This window comes from Caretta caretta, chromosome 7 (assembly GCF_965140235.1).
Source record: "Caretta caretta isolate rCarCar2 chromosome 7, rCarCar1.hap1, whole genome shotgun sequence".
In the NCBI taxonomy this organism is placed as follows: domain Eukaryota; kingdom Metazoa; phylum Chordata; order Testudines; family Cheloniidae; genus Caretta; species Caretta caretta.
The window spans coordinates 116,980,990-117,002,328 of NC_134212.1; the positions used below are offsets into that span (position 1 = coordinate 116,980,990).

The following is a 21,339-nucleotide window of genomic DNA, read 5'->3' on the forward strand; positions in this document are numbered from 1 at the left end:
GACTATTTCTAGAGGTACTCTAAATCACATGACCCTGTACTTGGGCATCAGTTAGCAGCAGTGTGGATGGCTCTACTTTCTGATTTCATGTGTTTGCATCAAACAGACACCACAACGGAGAATTAAAATTTACACACATTTGAAGGGTGTAAACACCACGACAGAAAGAGCTTCTTGAGAACAAAGAAGCAAATTTATAAAAAAGGAAAAATTTAGGTTCAGTATCAGCAAAAATGTACTGACAGAAGGCAGTATTAGACTGTGGAATAGTCTCTCCTCCCTCTCTCAGGGCATTTAAAATAGATTAGACAGTATACCACAGGGAGCAATCCTCCACTGGTGAAGGATTGACTGTATAACTTAACAGAAGTGGTAAAAGACCTATTAAAAAGAGCAATCCATCTGCTTGAAACCTGCTGTAATAAATAGCTCACAGCACTACCAACAAGATGATCTCGGTTTAACAAAACAAGCATGGGTTTTTTCTCGCCATTATTCCACAGCAGACAACTGTGAAATGGCTCTTTCAGTACAACATATCCAGTAACTGTCCTGTTCAGGTAATAAATACAGTTTAATTTTACACCTTCCTGAAGGCACCAACAGTTTACCCAAGCACAAGTAGCATGCACTATACTTAGAGAATTTAGATATATCTGATAACGTTAATAGTTGGGAGCAGAACTTCAGATTCCACTAACATTACTTGCACATCCACCCTGAAATTAAACCTAGAGTCTGCTCATTTATCCACAATTTAAAAAAGTTATAAAAAGGAGTCCGATTTCTGTCTTACTTCATATACAAGTTCATGGTGAAAATGAGGCACTTCTAGTTCCTGAAGGCAACGCTCAGCTTCTGATACATCTCCAGAAAGTAGGTACTCCTTCAGCAACATATCAATCTATTTGGTTTGTTAAAAAACAAACAAAAAAAACACACTAGGTATAATTTACAATCTGACAATCTGACAAATCCACTGCTCAGCTGAGCAACAAGCTAGTGACATGCATTTTAAAAAAAACTTGTATCCCAAACCGCAACTAGTGTTTTAATAAACACACATCTTAAATTGAGAAGTTATGTCTAACTATACAGATAGTATGAAGCTGAACACTTATCTAGACACCATTTCAAAAGATGCAGCGTCTGCATACACATGTTTAACATGCAGCCCATAATTAGAAATAATGCTTGATAAAATGCACATGGGACAATCAAGCTTAATATGGCTAAGATCAAACTCATTCTCTTTTCTCCAAATCTTCTCCCATTTTTTGTTACTTATGGTGGCATGATCATTCTCCAACTAAGCCAGATTTGCAACCTCAAAGTCACAGACTCCTTCCTTTAAATTTTCTACTAGTATCTGGAATGTATCCCAAGCTTGCTGCTGCTTCTTCCCTATCCTAATTGGAGTCTCTGAAAAAGCTACCCTCCAGCCATGAGGCCAAAAGGGAGACTAATTAAATACAATCATCCCCACATCTGGATTTCTCAGGCTTCTTATCTTTTTTAAGATCATAAACTCTTAATTGCAGGTATTATCTTTAGGGTGTTCATTGTACAAAACAAAGTACTACACAAGCCTACAGAGGACAAACATCCTTTTCAGTCAATGTAACGGTCAACATCTTTAATTCATGATAAATACACATTTCAAAACAGCAGAATACGATTTAGGTGCAGGGGTAATACATCTCTTTCCTCCCTCCTAGTCAATCTGCATGAGCGTTGATACACACACACACCCACCCCCACAAGACAGGTATTGTAAAAATTAGCTACCTCTTTAACAAGATGTTTTACAGATTGCTGTCCACCGCCTGATCCCCATACACTGTCTATACGCTTTCCACCTTTTTTCATACTCAACAGCACAGTAGCTCGGTCCAATGCAGCTCTATAAAGCAAAGGTTGTATTACAAAATTATTTACATAAATTCACTACAGAGGAGGGAAGAAAGAAAACAAGGAGTTTCCCTTATGTCAAGACTTGGTTCTGTGAGACAGGATATGTTCCAAATTTCATCATCATCATCAACTATCCTTCCCTCATTTGACACAAGATGACAGAACACCTACTTGCTTCTACTCAACTAGTAATAACTTCCCACAATAAGAGACTAGGGAGATCCAACTCCAAGAAAGTTTACCCCTTATTTCAAGGCAACCCAACAAATATACATCACAAATGCCATCCTCTTCACATGATGTGCTCACACTTCATCACAGATAGTTCAGAAGACACGGTCTGTTCAGCAATGCAAGGTCCACACTGACAACCTGGAACTGACAGCCATCAGGTGAGCTTCCTGAAGATCTCTTCCCCACCAACTTTTCCCTTCAGCTACATTTTGATAGGGACATAGTAGTAGTAGCCTACCTGAACTGTCAAGGCAGGACCTCAGACATTCCTCTACCCAGTGGAAAAGCGTATTGGATTCCCTCTAGAGTAAAATCTGGGGTCTCTCAAGGCCCTGCATTTGCTTAGTAATCTAAGTCTCCAAACACGGGGCTAAACCTAAAGTGCCTTTACCTTGGAGAATGGTTAGTCCCTTTGGGTTCAAAGAGTTCTGGGACGCCCGAGGTCTGGAGACAAAACGGTGCTTCAGCAGAGGAACACCATACACAGAGTTTCTAAAGAGGCAGGGGAACTAGGGAAGCTTGCCACCTCACTGGGAAGAGGAACTGGGTGTGAAAAATCTTAGATCCAGATTGTCTACCATATACCTGAACAGGGAGGAATACTCAGCCATTTATTCAGGCTGATCGTAGCCATATTATGGAGAACTGTACTCACTATTTGGGAGTGGCTAGGTGAGGTGAGAAGTAACTGTCTCAAAAGTGGAGGTGGCCATGCTAAATGTATGAATATACTTAATTCCTGGGACCAAAAATCCTTCGACCACAGTAAAATGATTTTCATAATTGAATGACAAAGTTTTCACACTTGGGTGCCCAAAGATAGGTAACCTAAACAGTAGCCTAGTTTTCAGAGGTCTGAAGTACCAACAGCACTAACTTATGTCAATGGAAGTTATGAGTGCTCAACACCTCCAAAAACCAAGCCTGAAAAATCAATACTACACACAAAAACTGATGTTTCCAAAATCTGAAGGTATTTTTCAAAAGTCTCTTTTCCTCCCCACCCCTTGCACATAGGCTGCTCCTTCAAACAGTTTTGACTCTGAAACTGAGTCCTCATATACATATAGGACAACAGAAAGTTTGAGAAAGTGCTGCACAGAATGTCAAACCTTCACAAGACAAGAAACAAAAAGGGTTTAATTGGTTATTTCACAAAATCCTTATGTTGCTTCTCCTGACGCTGTATTTACCTACTGGTCATATGAAGTCTTTTTCTAAAGCAAAACGCTCCCTAATAGTTTCTGATTTGATCAGAATTTTTCTTAAATATAAGTTAGTAAACTCTTTTTAAGTGGCTGAGGAAAGGTTAAACTGTAAGAATTCAGTTTGCAAAAATGCTAGTCAAATTTAGTTTACTGCCGAGTTAAATAGATTCAACTAGATACTAAGATCGAGTTTGCCAGAAACGTTTAGTATCTCTTGGTTTAAAAGTCTGGGGCGGTTGTGTGTGTGACAGGCTTCCTTTGAGGGTTTTTGTTGTTGTTCTTGACTTGTTTTTATAATAGAAGCGAGTGGCCACACCTACTTTATTTTAAAATACCAAATTACTGGTTTGCTTGCTCAGAATTAAAAAAAAAACAAAAAAAAACTGAACTATAAACGCTAACTACAAAGAGCAATCACTTACCGAGCCTGGACACAATCCACGGTGCCTTTGTAGCTGTCTATGTAAGTACTACATAAAATCCCATCTCCAACTGCTCTAGCAATAAATTGGCCCACTAACTGCAACAGAAGAGAAATATTTTTGAGACACTGAATTCCACAGGATTTCCGAACAGACATTTTAAACTTGCATAGTTATTTAGGTTTGGTTTTTAAAATGTGGAGGTTATTCACCTTGAGTAGTAGCTGGAATTACTCAAGACGTATGTCCCTATGGGTGCTCCACTTTGGGTGCACACAGACCCCATGCATCTTTGATTGGAGATTTTCAATAGCAGTGCCCATTTGATCTAGTCATGAGCTTGTCATCCTCATGCCCCATACCAAGGATATACACAGATGTACAGGCATGCCACCCTCAGCTCATTCTCTACCATGAAGTCACACAAGATAAAACTTTGAAGCACAGGGGAAGGAAGGCAGGTAGTGGAGTACCCATAGGGGCACACATCTAGAAGAACTCCAGTGACTGCACAAGATGGGTAACTTCTCTTTCTTTTAATATTGGCCTGTGGGGGCTTCACTTCAGGTGACTCCTGAGTGGTATCCCTTGAAGAAAGACAGGTCTTTGGAGCTGAATCCAATACTGAAGAAAGGACTGCCGTGACAACCACCACCAATCTAGAAGCATGTATCAACGTGTACTGCACGGAGAAAGTGTGCACTGATGCCCAGGTTGCTGCTTAGCAAATTGAACCATTGGTACATTTAACAGTGCCAGAGTTAGAGGATGGAGAGACAGACCAGTATCCTGAGACAGCAGACAGGAAATGGTCAGAAGCTGAAAAGATGGAAAAGAAGCAAGGCACATCAGGTAAGCGTACCAAACCAGCCTCAGTCAAGTTGGTGCAACTAGAGTAACTCTGGCTTTGTCTTGATTGATCTTGTGCAATACCTTCGGAATCAATGGTGTTGGAGGATATGCAGAGAAGGCCCCTCATTTCAACAAATGAGAGAGACATCTCCCAAAGACTGATGGCCCAGACTCTCGCACTTCGTTGGTGGCAGCTGCAAAGATGTCCACTTGCAGAAACCTCCAGGTCAGAAAAATCTGAGGGTTCAAGGGTCCAGCTCCCACTCAATCCTGGGAGAATTCAGAGCATCAGTCATGGTGTGCTGAGAGAATGTGATTGGCGATACACCAATTCCATAGCTTTATTGCTTCAGCACAAAAAAGGGGATCTCATCCCTTTCTGATGATTTAGGTAGAATGTTCAGGCTACATTGTCTCATGACTGACAGACTGGCTTCTGATTAAGGAAGGAAAGTGGATACAGGCATTTCTGATTGCCCATAATTCTCGGAGGTTGATGTGTAGGAGAGACTCGAGACAACCATTTGTTCTGGATAGTGTGTTCCCCCACCAAAGCAGAGCTCCCCATCCCACAACTGGTGCATCCAAAATTATGGTAGATGATAGGCAGAGGGTGGGTAAAGGAACTCCTGCACAGCCTTTGGATAGGTCGTTCTACCAAGTGAATCTAGCACCCAACCAGGGATAGACACCAACTTGCCTAGACCATGTTTGTTGGGGATATAAACAATTCTGGAGCAACCTGGACACAGCAAAGATGTAGCTGGCATGTTGTGTGACAAAAGTATAACCTGCCAAACAACCCAGCAGTTGGAGGCAATTTGTTGCCATTGGTATGGGGGTTTATTTTGAATTTTGGCAGTAAGTCTTGTCAGTGTCCTAAGTCTGTCCATAAGGAGGCACACTCTGAATGTTACAGCATCCAAAGAAGCTTCTATGAAATCTGCTGAAGTATAGTTAGAATGGATTTTTCTGTATCATTTTGAGGTTCTAGGTTGCAGAATAGGATCATGGCTGTCTGTATTGCAGAGAGAACTTCAAGTTCTGGTCATGCATCATACAGCCAATCGTCAAGGTAGGGGAAGAGTCTTCTTCTTCACTGATAAAGGTGAAGAGCTATTACTGTTAGGACTTTGGAAATACCCTGGCAGGCAGATGAAAGGCTGAAGCGGAGCACTCTATACTAGATACTTTTCACGTTGCCATTCACTCCTCTTACAAAAAGGTATGTGCTCTGGAGGTCGAGGCTGCAAAACAATCTCCGGAATTAATGACAGAAGTATATTTGCAAGAGTTACCATTCTGAATTTCTGTAATTTCATGAAGGTGTCTGGAAGTCAAGATCTAATATTGATCTCCATCCCCCCTTCTTTTTTGGGGACCAGAAATTACTTGGAGTAAAACCTCTTCCTTCTGTGGCAGACTAGAACAAGTTCCATGGCTCCTATGCATAGAAGGGAGGTGGTCTCCTGTCTCAGCAAATGTTCGTGAAAAAGAGAGTCCCTAAGGAGGGACAGGGAAATGGATTGAGTAACTTGAGGTTATAACCTCCAAAACCCATTTGTCAGATGTAATTTGCTCCTATACAGGTTGAAAACTGGAGAAACTATCTCCAAAGGAAGGGAAGCAGGTAGTATGTTGTAACTGAAGAATCCCAAGATAGAGTTGTTCTGAACCCTCAACTACACCACCAAATTTGAGGTTTAAATGACGACACAAGGCTGGCTGATATTAGTGGTCATAGCGGGAGGCCTCTTCTTTTGATATCCTGGTCTCCAAGGCAGTTTGGCTGGTCTATGAAAGCTGAAGAATTGGACCAGATGGGATTTCTCTGTCGTTTGGGCTCTGCTAAATTTTCTTTTATCTGCAGTTGCATATAAACACCGAAACCTGTGTGTGGCCCTTGAATCCAGTAAAGGTGTGCAAGGATTAGTTGGTGGACTCACTCAAGCATCAGTCCACCAAAGGGAAGGTCTTCTTCAGTAATCTAAACCTCCTTAGGCAATCCAACAGCTGCAGCCAAGATGCTTGACATGACAATAGCAGTTGAGATGGAACAAGCTGCAGTGTCAACTGCATGTAGGGAAGCTTGCAAGACGGTCCGTGCTGACAGATGACCCTTAGTTATGGTAGCCTAGAACTGTTCCCAGTGTTCTGAAGGAAAGATGATCATTTAAAAAAAGTATTGAGTTTGCAATATTTGGTGTGATCATAGTTTGCCATCAAAGTCTGATAATTCTCTTTTCTAAACTGGAGCGTTGCACAGGAGAAGTTTTTACACCCAAAGAGGTTGAGGTGCTTTTGGTCTTTACTGACCCAGTGTAGACTTAGTAGGATGTTGTCTACCATGCTCCATAACAACCCTCACAACTCTTTTAGTTGTGAGGAGGGTACGAGAATAAAAAAGTCCCAAATGGTCGATCTTGATGGTGACTGAAGCTCTTTTGACGTAGGCTCTATCTTAGGAGATCCAGAATGCTTGTTCTTGGAAGATCTAAGATTATGAAGACCTAGGTGGGGGTTGGGTAGTCAACACATCACCCTGATCACTCGGAGACGGATGTCCAGGGCAGTGGGGGTGGTATCTAGGCCTGGATTCAAGGCTGGTCAGAGGCAGTATTCCATCACGAGGAGCCAAAGTTTAATCTATTTTTTTCCCTAGATCTACTTTTAGAAACTGAGGTCTTGCACTTGGCTGAGATGTGGGTATCTCCCACACACCAGATATGGGATACACTTGAAACCCAGGGATACTGGAATACCTGGTCGACAATAACCCCTCAGGCAAACCCCTCAGAATTTGGGGGGCAGGGTATTAAATACAAACCCCCCAAATAAACTTAAAAGGTATTTGTGATGGTTCTCTGGGTACCCAGGATTGAGAGTCACCTTGTTACCCACCTGCCTGCAACACAATGAAGTCTTGCTTGTGGTAACTGGGTGTTTGCTTGAATGGCTAACAGGCTGGTGGTGTTAGGGAGCTCTCTCCTCTTGGCTGTTCAAGCCCTGTTTTTCCCTTGCAGATGAACAGGTGTACCCCAGCCCCAGAGTCCCTTTGAATCAACCCCTTGTGATATCCAGCCCCTGTCTCTGGCTAATCAAAGAAATCCCAGATCCTCTGCCCCCAAAGGAGCAGTGTACCCCAGTTCACTAGTTTTACCTTAAACTACTGTTCCTGTAAATAAATAAATAAATAATTTTTTTTTTTTTAAAATACACACATCACATGTGAGCACTTACAACAAAACAAAAGTAGGTTTACTTAAAAAAGAATACAGAGTTAACTAAGAACCGGAGAGTGGTGGAAATCAAAACCTACAAACCTGTCTACGCTTATTAACAGTTACCTTTCCTATTTAATAAAGTAGGTTTTCCCTGCCAAGTTCAGTCTGTTAAAGAGCTGGCCAGCTTCACAGGAACCAATTTTTCCATGAGAACATCCCTGCTCCCAAGATGTCTCCTCACTGAAAGGAGGAAGAGTGTCTTCCTCCTTTCTCTCCGATATTGAATCAGTCTTTTGTCTTTATTCAGACAGGCTGAGCCTTTGTAAGGTTTTGTCTGTTGTAATGTTCCTTTTTTACCCCCATTGACAGTTTTAGGATAGAGCAAGGCTAAACAACCTAGTCTTGCTTTACATCATAACAAACTAGGCTGATATGACAACTCCCTCCTGCTTGAATGGGACACCACAGAAACATATTGTCCCTGACTAACTTTTATATCAAGTCTATAAAGCATATTTTCTATATAAATATATTCTTTATATATTACATGTACGTACAGCTTGCAACAATTATGAACCTTGACAAGTTAAGAGCTTTCCGTAGATACCTTACCATGCTACTCTTGATGAATAATAAATACCCTGCAAGACATGCGTTTGTCAGGCTGAGATAAGAGTTGTTTGCAAAGAACAGGAGACCCTCTGTGCTACAGTACGATTATCAAAAGAACTAAAACTGAACTAAAGACTTGAGGCCAAGCTAGAGCAAAGCTGAAGTGTGCACAGTAGAAGCTCTGTCTCAAGCCATTAGGCAGCTGAGAAGGAACTGAGGGCAGTTTGCCTTCACAGCTTTATGTATCCTTGCAATGGGGCACAAGAATATCTGGAGTGCCAGCAAGGGCTAAAAACGAGCACTACTACAAACAAAAAAATCTCTGCTCAGAGGTAAGTGGGGCACCTCTAGGGAGACTACTTGAATAAGGGTTAGTTTTGCTACACAAATTTAAAAAAACAAAACGGGAAACTTCTCAAATTAAAACAACAATCTGGGAGTTAGGAAGGGGCGTGGTGAGACTGAAGGGAGCTATAGCATATAAGTGATAATGCCACTAAAATACATAAACTGCTTCATGAAATAAGGTGTAAATTGAACAACACTAGCCATGGAGGCCAAAAGTCAAAGATCTGGTGCAAAGGGCTGTCTGTAGGCATACCTGTGGCGCTCTGGGAGAATCCAACATCAATTCAGGTAGTTCTTTAAGTAGCCTATCAAACGATTTTTCCACATCACTTGTGCTCACTACTGTCCCACAAAGGTCAGAGAGGAGCTTAGATGTCATTTCTCTGTGACTAGCCTTCCCCTCTAATGACAATGATACGGCCAACACTGGCACACTGTATTTCATTTCACCAAGATTTAAATCCCTCAGCATCTCCTAAATAAGATTTGAAGAAAATATATTAACATTTTCATAAAAAAAAATATTAATAAAACAGTTTAAAGATTTAGTTTAAAAAAATTCAAATGATCACTACAAGGGCAGAGAGAAGGTTGTTTGGATGCTTTAACTGTGCATTTCCATATCAGCACCTCAATAATCTCGTTTGTAACTGGATGTGACTTCCCATGTTAAGTGTGATGTATTTTTAAAAATACAACTTATCAGACATACCGCAACTTCATTAGTATCTCCATGTTCAAAGTATTCCTGTAACATTGGTGTTAAAGTTTTATCAAATGCTCTTTCATCCAAAGGTGGAACTACAGTTTCATAGACACAATTCTCCTGTTTAAAAATAAATAAATAAAAGAAATCAGATACTGAATCTAAACAGCAACAGCATCTCCCTTGCTCTCTTTATTGCAGAGCTTAAATGCTTTTAAATCATCTTTGGTACTAGCAGCCAAGATTTCTATCAGCAATGACTGCATCATGCCTTTGTAATCAGTTTGTGGAAGCTGATCAGTTCTGGAACAAAGATTACATTTCCCTAAAATATAAAAGCTGTATTTACAAGTAAGTAACATTGTAACTTCCAACATTGTAAGCACCTAGGATTCTTCTGGCACCATACTGTTAGAAACAAAGTTGTCATGTACTATATATGGAAGGGAAGGAGACAAACTCATATCCAGCCCTGGAGGAAGGCAAAAGCTTAACCAGACACCTTGTATCTTTCCCCACAAGCTACTCTACCCTTCCCAATCAAGAAGCAGCCTGTTTTTCATAACAGCTACACGGCCGACAGCCAATAACATGTAAACAGTGTGAAGGAGGGAAAGGACTGGGCATTTAATTTTCAGGGTGTTTGGTAAAGTCAGTTAGAGGCACTCACAAGGGGGAAGAGTTCATGCAGCAATTGGCCACTGGGAAGCCTGACCTTGCAGGGCAATATAAGCCTAAGAACCAGAACTCCAGCACAGCCAATCTTGCTCCATATCCCTCACTTCCCCACTCCTCCTGGACTGACCTGCTAATATTCAGAGGTAAGCAGGCAGATAGGGATGTGTGTGTGTGGAAGGAATGGAATGGAAGGACAATTTGGTAACAGATTATGTCGAGTTGGGGGGGGACAGAAATAGATATATTACTGTCCTGGACCACCATGACAGAGTCTGTGCTGCACACTGCATATGGTATTAAGTTGTAGTTCAGAGGGGAACTGCAGTCTCCATGTACAAGAGAGCCATCACAGGGAAGAGTACAGCTTGGACAAAAGGTGTAACATGGTGCTGCCTAATGGGGAAGCTAAATAGGAAATCAATACTTAACATGGTCTGAACATAGCAGTTCGGCTTGATTTTTAAATTTTGAGAGTTTGTTTGTTTTTTTTAACTGGGTCTATAACTCCCTGTGATCCACTCAACTGTAAGCACTGGAAGGGAAAGCCACACTTGAGGGTGGACATTGACACACTTATCCTAGGCCCCAAATCCCCAAACTTTTCACACAGTCATGCCCCCTGCTTACCCCGTCTGCATCCCTGCCAGGAGCACACCTTCCCCACCCCCCCGGCCCCCAGGGTGGGCACAGACAGGAGCAAGGAGGCAAGGCTGGGGCCACAGCTGGGGGCAGGGCTAGGGCCAGGAACAAACCCACAGTTGGAGTAGGGCTAGGTGGTGCCTCCCGCCCCACCCACCGTGGGGGCTGGCCCAGGCCCCGCCATGCCCCCCCGAACATTCCTCAGCACCCCCTCTAGGGGATGCACCTCAGAGTTTGGGGACCTCTGTCCAAGGCTCTTTAAATATTGGCTGTAGCCTTAGATTCAGACTATCTATTCTCAGCCCTCAACAAGCTACTATACACTATTTGAGAGGGCCAAAATACAAGTGACTACTTTATGCATCTCTCTACTTAGCTGTCAAGATACACCCCCTTAAGCTGTGACACAGTGTGGGCAGCGGTGCCAACACCACCGTTAAAGAACCTTTTGACTTCAGCCATTAGATCTATATTTTACCTTCAAAGCAGAGCATCAAGCTGATTTCCTAGATTTGATGTGCACCATGGTATTAAAAAGCCACAGTATTCCACCTTGAAATTGATTTTATCTTGGTTCATACCCAAATACTGAAGATAAGGAACATATAAGCAGTTTTTCCCCCTCTACCAACTGCACAGAGTCTGTACAATGAGCGACTGCAGAAAGTTAAAAACAAAGCTGTCCTGGCTTTGAACTCCTTCAGAGACCTGAAGTATTTAGTGTTCATGTCTAATAATTTAAAACAAAGAAGAGAAAAAGCTACCACGCATACTTGCAGTTATACCTCTGTGTCTCTAGCATAAAGTAGATGCCAAGAACCTGATTTGTCTACTACTCTTTTTCTCCATATGCAATAGGCGCCTAAAAAATCAGTACCAACACTAGCAGTAATGAAATACTGAAAATGGAATTTGTTTTCACTTCTGTTGATACCAACTTAACATTGCAAAATATTATTATAGTAAGAGATCCTGATGGTTTACTACAAAACTAGCATTCACAAAACCAATACAAGAATGTAGGCATTTTTATAAAAAGATTAAATTGTAATTAAAATGTTTATTAATTTGGTAGTTTTTTCTTAGAGGACCGAGAAAAACATTTTTTCTTGAATTTTTAAATTTAAATACAGAATTAGAGCTTAATCCTGCAAGGTGCTAAGTACCATGGCCCTGATCCAGCAAAGCACTTTAAGCAAAATGTTTAATTTAAGCATGAGTAGTCCCACTAGACAAACCAAGACCACCTTAGTAGGCTACTCCAACCTCTTTGTAAGTGAATGGGCCTACTCATGCGCTTAAAAAGTTAAAGCATCCACTTTATCAGGGTCAGAGTGTTTAACATCTTTAGGATCAAGCCTTTACAAATGTCACATCAATTACAGTGAATAAAAAGGCTATTTCCATCTCAAACTTGCACTGTATATAATAAAACATTTGCTCACCTGGTCATCATCGTAGTTGGGATCTTTAATATCCACTTCCTCCACGTCATATACTTGCCCTGGTGTACCCCAAACACCTTTGCCGCCTGCACCACCTGGCAAAACATGCAAAAGTGAAAAAAGACAGCCAGCTTATGGTAAATGCTGGGTTGAGCTCAAAGTATCTCCATACTATCATGCCTCATTCGGGCACATGTGTGTAAGTCTCAGATTTTCCAGACTATGCAGAAATATTTGCAGAATATCTTTCCACTCCCAGCCATTTGGGCTTTGCACCACTTGAGTCAGGAAACTGTAAGCAACATGAGGCAGCATGAAGAGTGCTGAAGGTTGAAATAATTGTGCTTTAAGTTATTAAAGGGAGTATCCCTGATATAAATTCCATCGTAAGCCTCAAGATCTGTAGATTGTTATATCATAATGTACAATACAATGTAGTATCCTAAAGAAGTTGATTGTGCTTTATATAATGAATAATGCATGTGTGCATGCACACCACATCCATTATTGAAGATCGCTATCTGCTGTGGCCATCCCCATACAACCATTAAAAAAAGAACTACTGAATGGGAGGATAGACAGAAAATGTTGTTTCGGGAGAAGAGAATCCTAATGGAAAAACATGCCTTTAGACAAGAGCCCATAAGCAGAGACACTTCTTAGTAGGCTACACCAACCTTTCTTTGGTAGTCCCCTTCCTTTTCCAGACCGGGATCGTCTGTCCAGAAATTTTCCCTTTGGACTTGTTGGTGCAGTGACTCCACTTTTCAGTGCCTCTCCATTATCACTAACAGAGTCTCCTCTCCCAGAATCACGAGAAGAATTTTTCCTTAACCGCCTCTTTGCTCTAGCATTAATTTTAGCTTCATTAATGGAAGATGCAGCTATCCAATTTCCATTGATTTCTGTCTTTATTTCCTCACTTCCACCATTTTCTTCCTCACCAGAAAATGGAGTGTCACTTAGATGATCAAGTTCTCAAAAGAGAAAAGACACAAAGAAAAATCTAGTTACTGCTTTAAGCATATACAAAATATTCATCATGATTTTAAAAAATTACATGTTTAAAATGGAAACCTGTAATATAAAAGAAACATTAGATGTAAGGTTGCTGAACCAAAGTACCTGACCACATTCCAATTACTTTTATTTAAGGCAAATTTGTTGCTTTTCCATTGCCGGTGCAGTGGCATAATGGGAAATAAAGCTCTCCCTTTCTCCTCTGCCTAGGCTATATGCCAAAGAACATGTATGTGGGTGGGTGAAGAGCAACTGAATGAACAATTTACAAATAGATAAACCAAGTAAAGAGGTTCTGTAAACAAGCATGGAGCTACTTTGGTTTGTAATGTCCCTCGAACTCAGTAAAACATCCATTTTCCTTAAGTAAAATTCACAGAGTACCACTGGCTGCAATAGAAATAAGAGATAATAAAGTGCAAAAGTAAAAACTTGGAAGTTTCTCAGCATGCCACCAATTAAAAACTGGCTTATTGGTTGATAAGCAGTAAAACAACTTTTTTAAAAAATTGGAATCTTTACCTAGGTGCGACGGCATACAAATAGAAAGTGTTTCACTAAACTTTATTGGGCTGGTTCTGCAAACACTCCCGGACACAATGCTTACACCTGGGGTTTACTTACCCTCTTATCTCCCACAATGCCCTTCCCCAGCCCAGGTTTACAACTCAGCCACCAAAAAACTACTCTTCCTAGCGATCCCTGCTCTCTTGCTTCTCAGGAAGAGACTGGGTGAGAATTACCCTGAGCCAGCTTTGCCCTTACTACTGAAGAGAGAGTTGTGACTATATAAAAAAAAAAAAAAAAGACCCTCTATTATTGCGGCAACCACCATTATACAATGGCAATAAATCTTGCGCAAAGTATGCCTTGTTAGGTATCACTGGAAAAGTTGTGATCTGTTGAACAATGTTATCCTGTTTATATTCATGTATTATCACTGTATATGAAGTTATGAATCTTTGCTATGTGTTTGTATCTCAAACATGTGTTCCTGGGTAACATGCCCAAGACAAATTTAAATCAAAGCCAGCCAGTTATGGTTGATAGGCCATTAAAGAGAATCAACTCTTCCTGAGGATGCCTCAGAGCATGTAGACAACGAATGCCTCACGACTCAGCAAGGCACATAGAACATATGATCCCGGACTCCATGTCTGAGACAGTAACTTTCCATGCACATGGACTGAGGGATATAAATTGGAGAGTGTGACATTTCTTTGCCTCTTTCCTGTTCTACATTTCTGGACTGTGATTTCTAACAAAAAAAGTTTTGAACAATGGACTGAGGACCCCAATATTTGAGAGGCACCAGAGAAACTTTTTACAAACTGGCAGATTTAACATCAACCCTATTATCCTGATATACATTACAGCTAACTTCAGAATTTGTAGATGATTCACGTTAACCATTTAATACCTTCTTTTTTATTACTAAATCTTTAGTTAGGTTACTAAAGATTGGCTGCAGCGTGGTATTTGGTGAGATCCTGTAAGTACATGTTGATCTGGGGTGTGTGTGTCTGGCTCCTTGGAGTTGGAAGAACCTAATATATGCTATTTCTGGTTTTAATGGTCATTTATCACAGAAGTCTGGGTGGTGCAGGAGGGGCTAGAGTGCCTGAAGGGGACTGTCTCTGGCTTCATAATAACTAGTATAGTACTCTGAAAGCACACATTGTTTATTGGCTTGGTGATAGAATATACCACCAGTCTGCGATACATGCCCTGTATTTTGGCAATATGACCTGAGATTGGCACTCTTAGTTGTATACCAGGCAGCGTGACAAGAGTGAAGCTACAGTTAACCCTTGTCATTCAATTCTGGTCTCAGTCTCTAGATCAGTAATGTGGAAATCTTCCCAGAAGTACTCCTCAACCTGGAAGGGCCAACACATTGTTACAATGCTGAAACATTACATTCTTACAATTAACCCTAACATGACTATTTTAAAAAAAAAGAAATTTGAACAAAGGCTATTGAGAAGATACTTTTTCCCTTTCGTGCACAAACAGCTTACCTTTATAATTCTGTAAGCAACTAGACCACAGTGAGAATTAGTCACTTCATTAGACTAAGAATATGTTAAACAATTAAGCATTAGTTTTGGCACTGGGCCATACACAATTACCGGTATGTTTTAAGCTCTATAGTCTTGCCATCCACTACACAGCTGGGTAAATGCATTAAGTGCAGTTTGAGAAGAGTAACTAGAAGTTTCTCTCTAAAAAGTTTCAGAGTAGCAGCCGTCTGTATCCGCAAAAAGAAAAGGAGGACTTGTGGCACCTTAGAGACTAACAAATTTATTTGAGCATAAGCTTTCATGAAGTGATCTGTAGCTCACGAAAGCTTATGCTCAAATAGTCTCTAAAGTGCCACAACAAATTTAACAAATTTATTTGAGCATAAGCTTTCGTGAGCTACAGATCACTTCATGAAAGCTTATGCTCAAATAAATTTGTTAGTCTCTAAGGTGCCACAAGTCCTCCTTCTCTAAAAAGTGTTTAAAATTTAAATAAATAGTTTAAGTACAAATAGAAAAAAATATTTCCTTTTGAAGTTTCACTGCAATAAAAAGCATTCTACATCAGTAAGTCTTTACCCATAATGAAAAAGTGAACCAGTTTAGCGAAATGGATCTAGTTAAACTGATACAACCACTAATGTAGACACACTTAAAACCTTTAATCTTTGCTTATTATAAATTTATCTTAAAACTGATCATCTAAAGCAATTTAAACAAAAATTAATCTGCTTACAGTGCACCTACATTAGGTTTATCGCCAATAATTTAGTTAAGTCAGTCCAGTTTTCTAGTATAAAGAAAGCCTGAGACTCATTGTATTTACTGAGCAAGTACAACCAGTTCATCTTCTATTAACTTTATGATCAGGATGAGTTTAGCAATACAAAGGCTTTTGTAAAAGGAAATCATGCCTCTCCAGTCTAATAGAATTCTTTGAGAGGGTCAACAAGCATGTAGAGGACGAGGGTTATCCAGTGGATATAGTGTACTTGGACTTTCAGAAAGCCTTTGACAAAGTCCCTCACCAATGGCTCTTAAGCAAAGTAAGCAGTCATGGGATAAGAGGGAAGGTCCTCTCGTGGATCAGTAACTGTTTAAAAGATAGGAAACAAAGGGTAGGAATAAATGGTCATTTTTACAGTGGAAAGGCGTAAATAGCAAGGTCTCCTGAGGATTTGTACTGGGATCAGTGCTGTTCAATGTATTCATAAGTTATGTCGAAAACGGGGAGAACAGTTAGGTGGCAAAGTTTGCAGATGGTAGAAAATTACTCAAGATCGCAGTCAGCTTTGGGCTTAGCTAAGAGTTACCAAAGAATCTCACAAAACTAGGTCACCAGGCAACAAAATGGCAGATGAAATTCAATGTTGATAATGCAAAGTGCCGCACATTGGAAAACATACTCCCAACTATACATACAAAGTGATAGAATCTAAATCTGCTGTTACCACTCAAAGATCTTGGAATGATCGTGTATAATTCTCTGAAGACATCTGCTCAGTGGTAGTCAAAAAAGCTAATAGAATGCTAGGAACTATTAGGGAAGGGATAGATAATATGACAAAAAATACTGTTGCCACAATATAAATCCATGGTATGCCCACACCTTGAATACTGAGAACAGTTCTGGTAGCCCCATCTCAAATAAAGATATATTAGAAATGGAAAGGGTGCAGAGAAGGGCAACAATTAGAGGTATGGAACTGCTTCCATATGATACTCTTGGGGGAATTCTGCGCCACTGTACACATGCAGAATTCATGTCCCCTGCAGATTCCCTTCCCTCCCCCAACCCCCGCAGAAAATACATTTTGCCAGAGAGAGTCACTGCAATTACATCTTTCGCACACCAGGGGCTGCTGTGGCACCACAAGAGTGAAGCCAGCTCACAAGCCAAGCTAGCCAGCCACAGAGAGGGAGGAGGCAGAGGTCAGGTGGAGGTGGCACAGGACACGGGGGAGGGACAGACAGAGCAGGGCGCAAAGGGCTTCTGGGGGGTGAAGGGGAGTCATGCAATGGCATTCAGGAGGGCTAATGGGGGGGACAGACTGAGGTGGGGACACAGGAGCTAATGGGGTGACAGCACTGAGCCAGGGGGCTGAATGGGAGGGGGGTGCAAGGCCACATGGGGACAGAGGCACATGTGCCTGACTCAAATTTCTTTACTAATATGATTAGTAAGGAATCTATTTGTCAAAAAACATTTCCTGAATCTTTTTTGTTGTCTGTATTGTTACAGACATACTTACTGACATGTATTTTGAAATAAATTACCGAAATAACTGAAATTAGCGCAATTATATTGCGTTTCTTTGACAAAGAAAATATGCAGAATTTTAAAATATTGTGTGCAGAATTTAATTTTTTGGTGCAAAATTCCCTCAGGAATAATATGAGGAGAAATTAAAAAGACTGAGACTGTTCAGCTTGGGAAAGAGATGATTGAGGGGATATATGACAGAAGATTATAAAATCATGAATGATGTGGTGGAAGTGTTAGTTACCCCTTCACATAACACAAGACCGAGTGCTCACCCAAAGAAATTAATAAACAGCAGATTTTAAACAAACAAAAAGGAAGTATTTCTTCACACCAAACGGTCAACCTGTGGAACTCATTGCCAGGAGATGTTGTGAAGGCCAAAAGTATAATTGGGTTCACAAAAGACAGGCCCACCAATACTTATAAACCAATATGATCAGGAACGCAACCTCATGCTCTAGAGGTCCCTAAATCTCTGAATGCCAGAAGCCAGGACTGGATGACAGGGGATGGATTACTCAATAACTTGCTGTGTTCTGTTAATTCCCTCTGCAGCATCTGGCACTGGCCACTGTCAGAAGACAGGATACTGGACTAGCTGGACTACTGGTCTGACCCAGTACGGCCATTCTTATGCTATGTTCCTATTATGTTTCGTCTGCTTTTAATCCTAGGAACAGTTACGTGAGAGCAAAAAATATCTGCTTCAAAGGAGTTTATCTGCTCTTGTTTAATCTTGACCTGAAGTCATTCCTGTGTTTGTGACATCACAACTAGTTGCTGTGACAGTAATTATAAACATCAGATTATTATGACTTCAAAGTCCCTATCATCTACTATTCTAGTTAAGCAACCACTTGGGATGTTGCAAACAAAAAACAAACAGGAGGAAAAGAGGAAATCCTAAGGAACAGTCATTTTATTTGCATGCAATTATTCCAACTTTAAACGAAATACATCAGGCAGAAAATGCAATATAGTTAGAAGTGTTTCTAAATAGATTTCTCCAAGTTTGTCATGAAGATCTTTAAAGAAATATGTTGATTAAAAAAAGCCACCACACTGCAATTTACAAATAAAAGGAATTCCAGCGTCAATTAAACAGTACTTTCAATACAAAAACTAAGGTTATATACCTGTTGGGTTAACATTATATATCTGCTCATTTTCTACTTCCATAGTTGTTTAATTGCACTTCAACTGAACTGACTGTAAACAGAAATCTTAATGCTTTCCTTTCAGGCCTAACAAAAGAAAGAAAAAAGGAAAAAACAAACAAACAGTAAATGCAATTACATTGAATACAGAAATATATTTGATTTTTCTAGTGGACTAAAGTCTAACTAAATTAGAATATTAGGAGTCTTTCACCTAGTCAACATTCATTTTCACTCAAATTCAAGTATTAAGACTCATTTTTATTTTTTAATTAGCATTAACTTACTGGTACTGTAAAAATATTCATGGGATGATGAAAATGTAACAGAGAGAGCACTATTTATAAACAGCACAGATAAAGTACAGAACTGTAACACCAAAACTAAGGTCAAGTCTACACTTAAGTTTTACCAATATACGTTGGTTAACAAATAAAAAAAAAAAAACAAGAACAAAAACAATCCCCCCGCCACCCTAAAAAAAAAAACCCAACCCCTAACTGACCTATGAGGTTGGTGTACTGGTAAAAACCCTAGTGCAGGCACAGTTACACCAACGAAAAGGTGACTCATACCAGTATAGTTATTCCCCTTCCCACACATGACTATCTATATGGGTTTAAAGCATCCTTTGACACCAACTCCCCTACTGTGGATGCATATATGTACTGCTTCCACTATACCACTATAGTTAAAGCATAACAACTTTCTAGTCTAAACAAGCCCTTACCATGCATCCTAATTCATTGCCTGTCCTACACCCAAACATAGATCTGTAGGCCATATAAATTTATTCTACACAAGTACACACACCTGAGAAGCTCTCACCTCTGTATTCTCTCATGAATACTCTGCTCTCTCCTTCTCCTGTGTACATGTACTCTGTTAGCTGGGGGCCAAGGTGAACGAATTCTCTCTTTCTAAAGAGATTACTGTTATTTTCCTCTCCTCCCTTCCCATTCATCTCTATGAACAGCTGAATAATGAGATTTTGAAAGAGATGGCATCACCCATCTCCCCTTTTCTTAAAGAAGATTTCAGCCAATAAGACTACAATATGCAAGTGAATCAGATAGGCAGTACACAAAGACATACTGGCTATATCATTTATCAAAAACTTTTACCTGCAAAATTTTCATGAATCACTTTGTAGTATTGTGAATGTTACTGGTATGTGTAGTTCTCCCATAAGATTTCAGTGGCTCTTCTCTTCCCTTCCCACCTGTTGCAGTCCTGCAAACACTTTATTATTCAGTGGCGACCTTGTGACATTAGGTGACATCAACCCTCCCCATTTTCTCCTCTAGTTCACTTGCCTAGAACAGACTTATTGACTACAGTGATGAATAACCAGTGGTTAAAAGGTATAAAACTTGCCTTTTTACAGTAATTTCTGGGTATAATCCAATTTTCTCACATCACACCCCAATTTCAAACAATTAACCTTGAGTAAGGCAGTGTCCTCTCCCCCTTGCCATCCAATACTTCATTTAAAATAGCTTTCTTTCAGCATTACCTCAACCATCCAGTTCTGAAGCACTCTTATTATGCTAAAAGTGTTCTCTTGTACTGCTCACTCAGGAAGGGGAATCAAGATCGTCTATCTTAAAAGGTTAATTTTCTTCTTCCGAGTCGAATGTTCCATTACAGATGTGTTTCTCCTTTAAAACAAAAGGAAAATACAATTATATAGTAATAAAGAGACTTACAGAATACTAGAGCTAGGAAAAGTAATTTTAACATTTATTATAATAGCAACTACCAGCGAGGAGGACTTTTCTCCCCCCATTCAGGACCTCCCACAAATCTACTTGAGACAACCTTCAAATTTTCTAAACGGAAAGGACATCTGTCTGTAATATTCCTTGGGGGGTCATGACCCTCAGGTTCAGAACCCCATCTTAGACTACAAACACTTATAACATGGGTGCCAGCACACCTCAGCTTTACAGCCCACATGTTCACACTAATCGAGAGACTGCACTGTCAGTCTAGAGATGGATAAAATGTACACCTCCAGACTAAATATTAACTTTAATTCTTAGGTTCCAAGGCCAGAAGGGACCACTGTGACCATCTAATCTGACTTCCTGTAAAACACAGGCCACAGAACTTCTCCAAAACCATTCCTAGAACAGTATGTTTTAGTAAAACCTGCAGTCTTCATTTAAAAATTACCAGTGATGGAAATCCACCAGGACTCTTGGTAAACTACTCCAGTGGTTAATTACCCTCACTGCTGAATATTTAAACCTTATTTCCAGTCTGAGGACTTGTCTCCACTTACAGCACTACAGAAGCGAATGTAGACACAGTTAATCCACCTCCCCAAGAGGCGATAGCTATGTTGACACGAGAAGCCGTCCCATCGACATAGCGCTGTCTAGACAGGGAGTTATGTTGATAGAATTACATTGCTCAGCGGATTTTTCCACACCCCTGAGCAACAGCCATTATACTGATATAGGTCTATAGTGTAGTCCTGGCCTAAATTCCTTAACTTTCATTTCCAACCTCTGGATTGTGTTACACTTTTTTCTGTTATATTGAAGAATGCATCATCAAATATTTGTTCTACAAAGGTACTTAC

General features: G+C 40.3%; 1 protein-coding gene across 3 annotated transcripts in view; it reads right to left on the reverse strand.

The window, feature by feature from the left end:
* The window catches only part of PDCD4 (programmed cell death 4), a 32,886-nt gene that overhangs the window by 4,829 nt on the left and 6,718 nt on the right, over positions 1 to 21,339 (reverse strand). The window contains exons 2-11 of one of the 3 annotated variants that reach the window (XM_048856751.2): positions 20,266 to 20,410; positions 19,874 to 19,982; positions 18,729 to 18,836; positions 12,960 to 13,259; positions 12,283 to 12,377; positions 9,527 to 9,640; positions 9,068 to 9,289; positions 3,779 to 3,876; positions 1,789 to 1,903; positions 797 to 904 (exon numbers count right to left, since the gene is read on the reverse strand). In XM_048856751.2, the coding sequence (XP_048712708.1) occupies positions 797 to 904; positions 1,789 to 1,903; positions 3,779 to 3,876; positions 9,068 to 9,289; positions 9,527 to 9,640; positions 12,283 to 12,377; positions 12,960 to 13,259; positions 18,729 to 18,771 (1,095 nt within the window). In that variant the 5' untranslated portion in view covers positions 18,772 to 18,836; positions 19,874 to 19,982; positions 20,266 to 20,410. The remainder of the gene's footprint in view (positions 1 to 796; positions 905 to 1,788; positions 1,904 to 3,778; positions 3,877 to 9,067; positions 9,290 to 9,526; positions 9,641 to 12,282; positions 12,378 to 12,959; positions 13,260 to 18,728; positions 18,837 to 19,873; positions 19,983 to 20,265; positions 20,411 to 21,339) is intronic. The other 2 variants (XM_048856750.2, XM_048856753.2) reach the window with 2 other exon arrangements.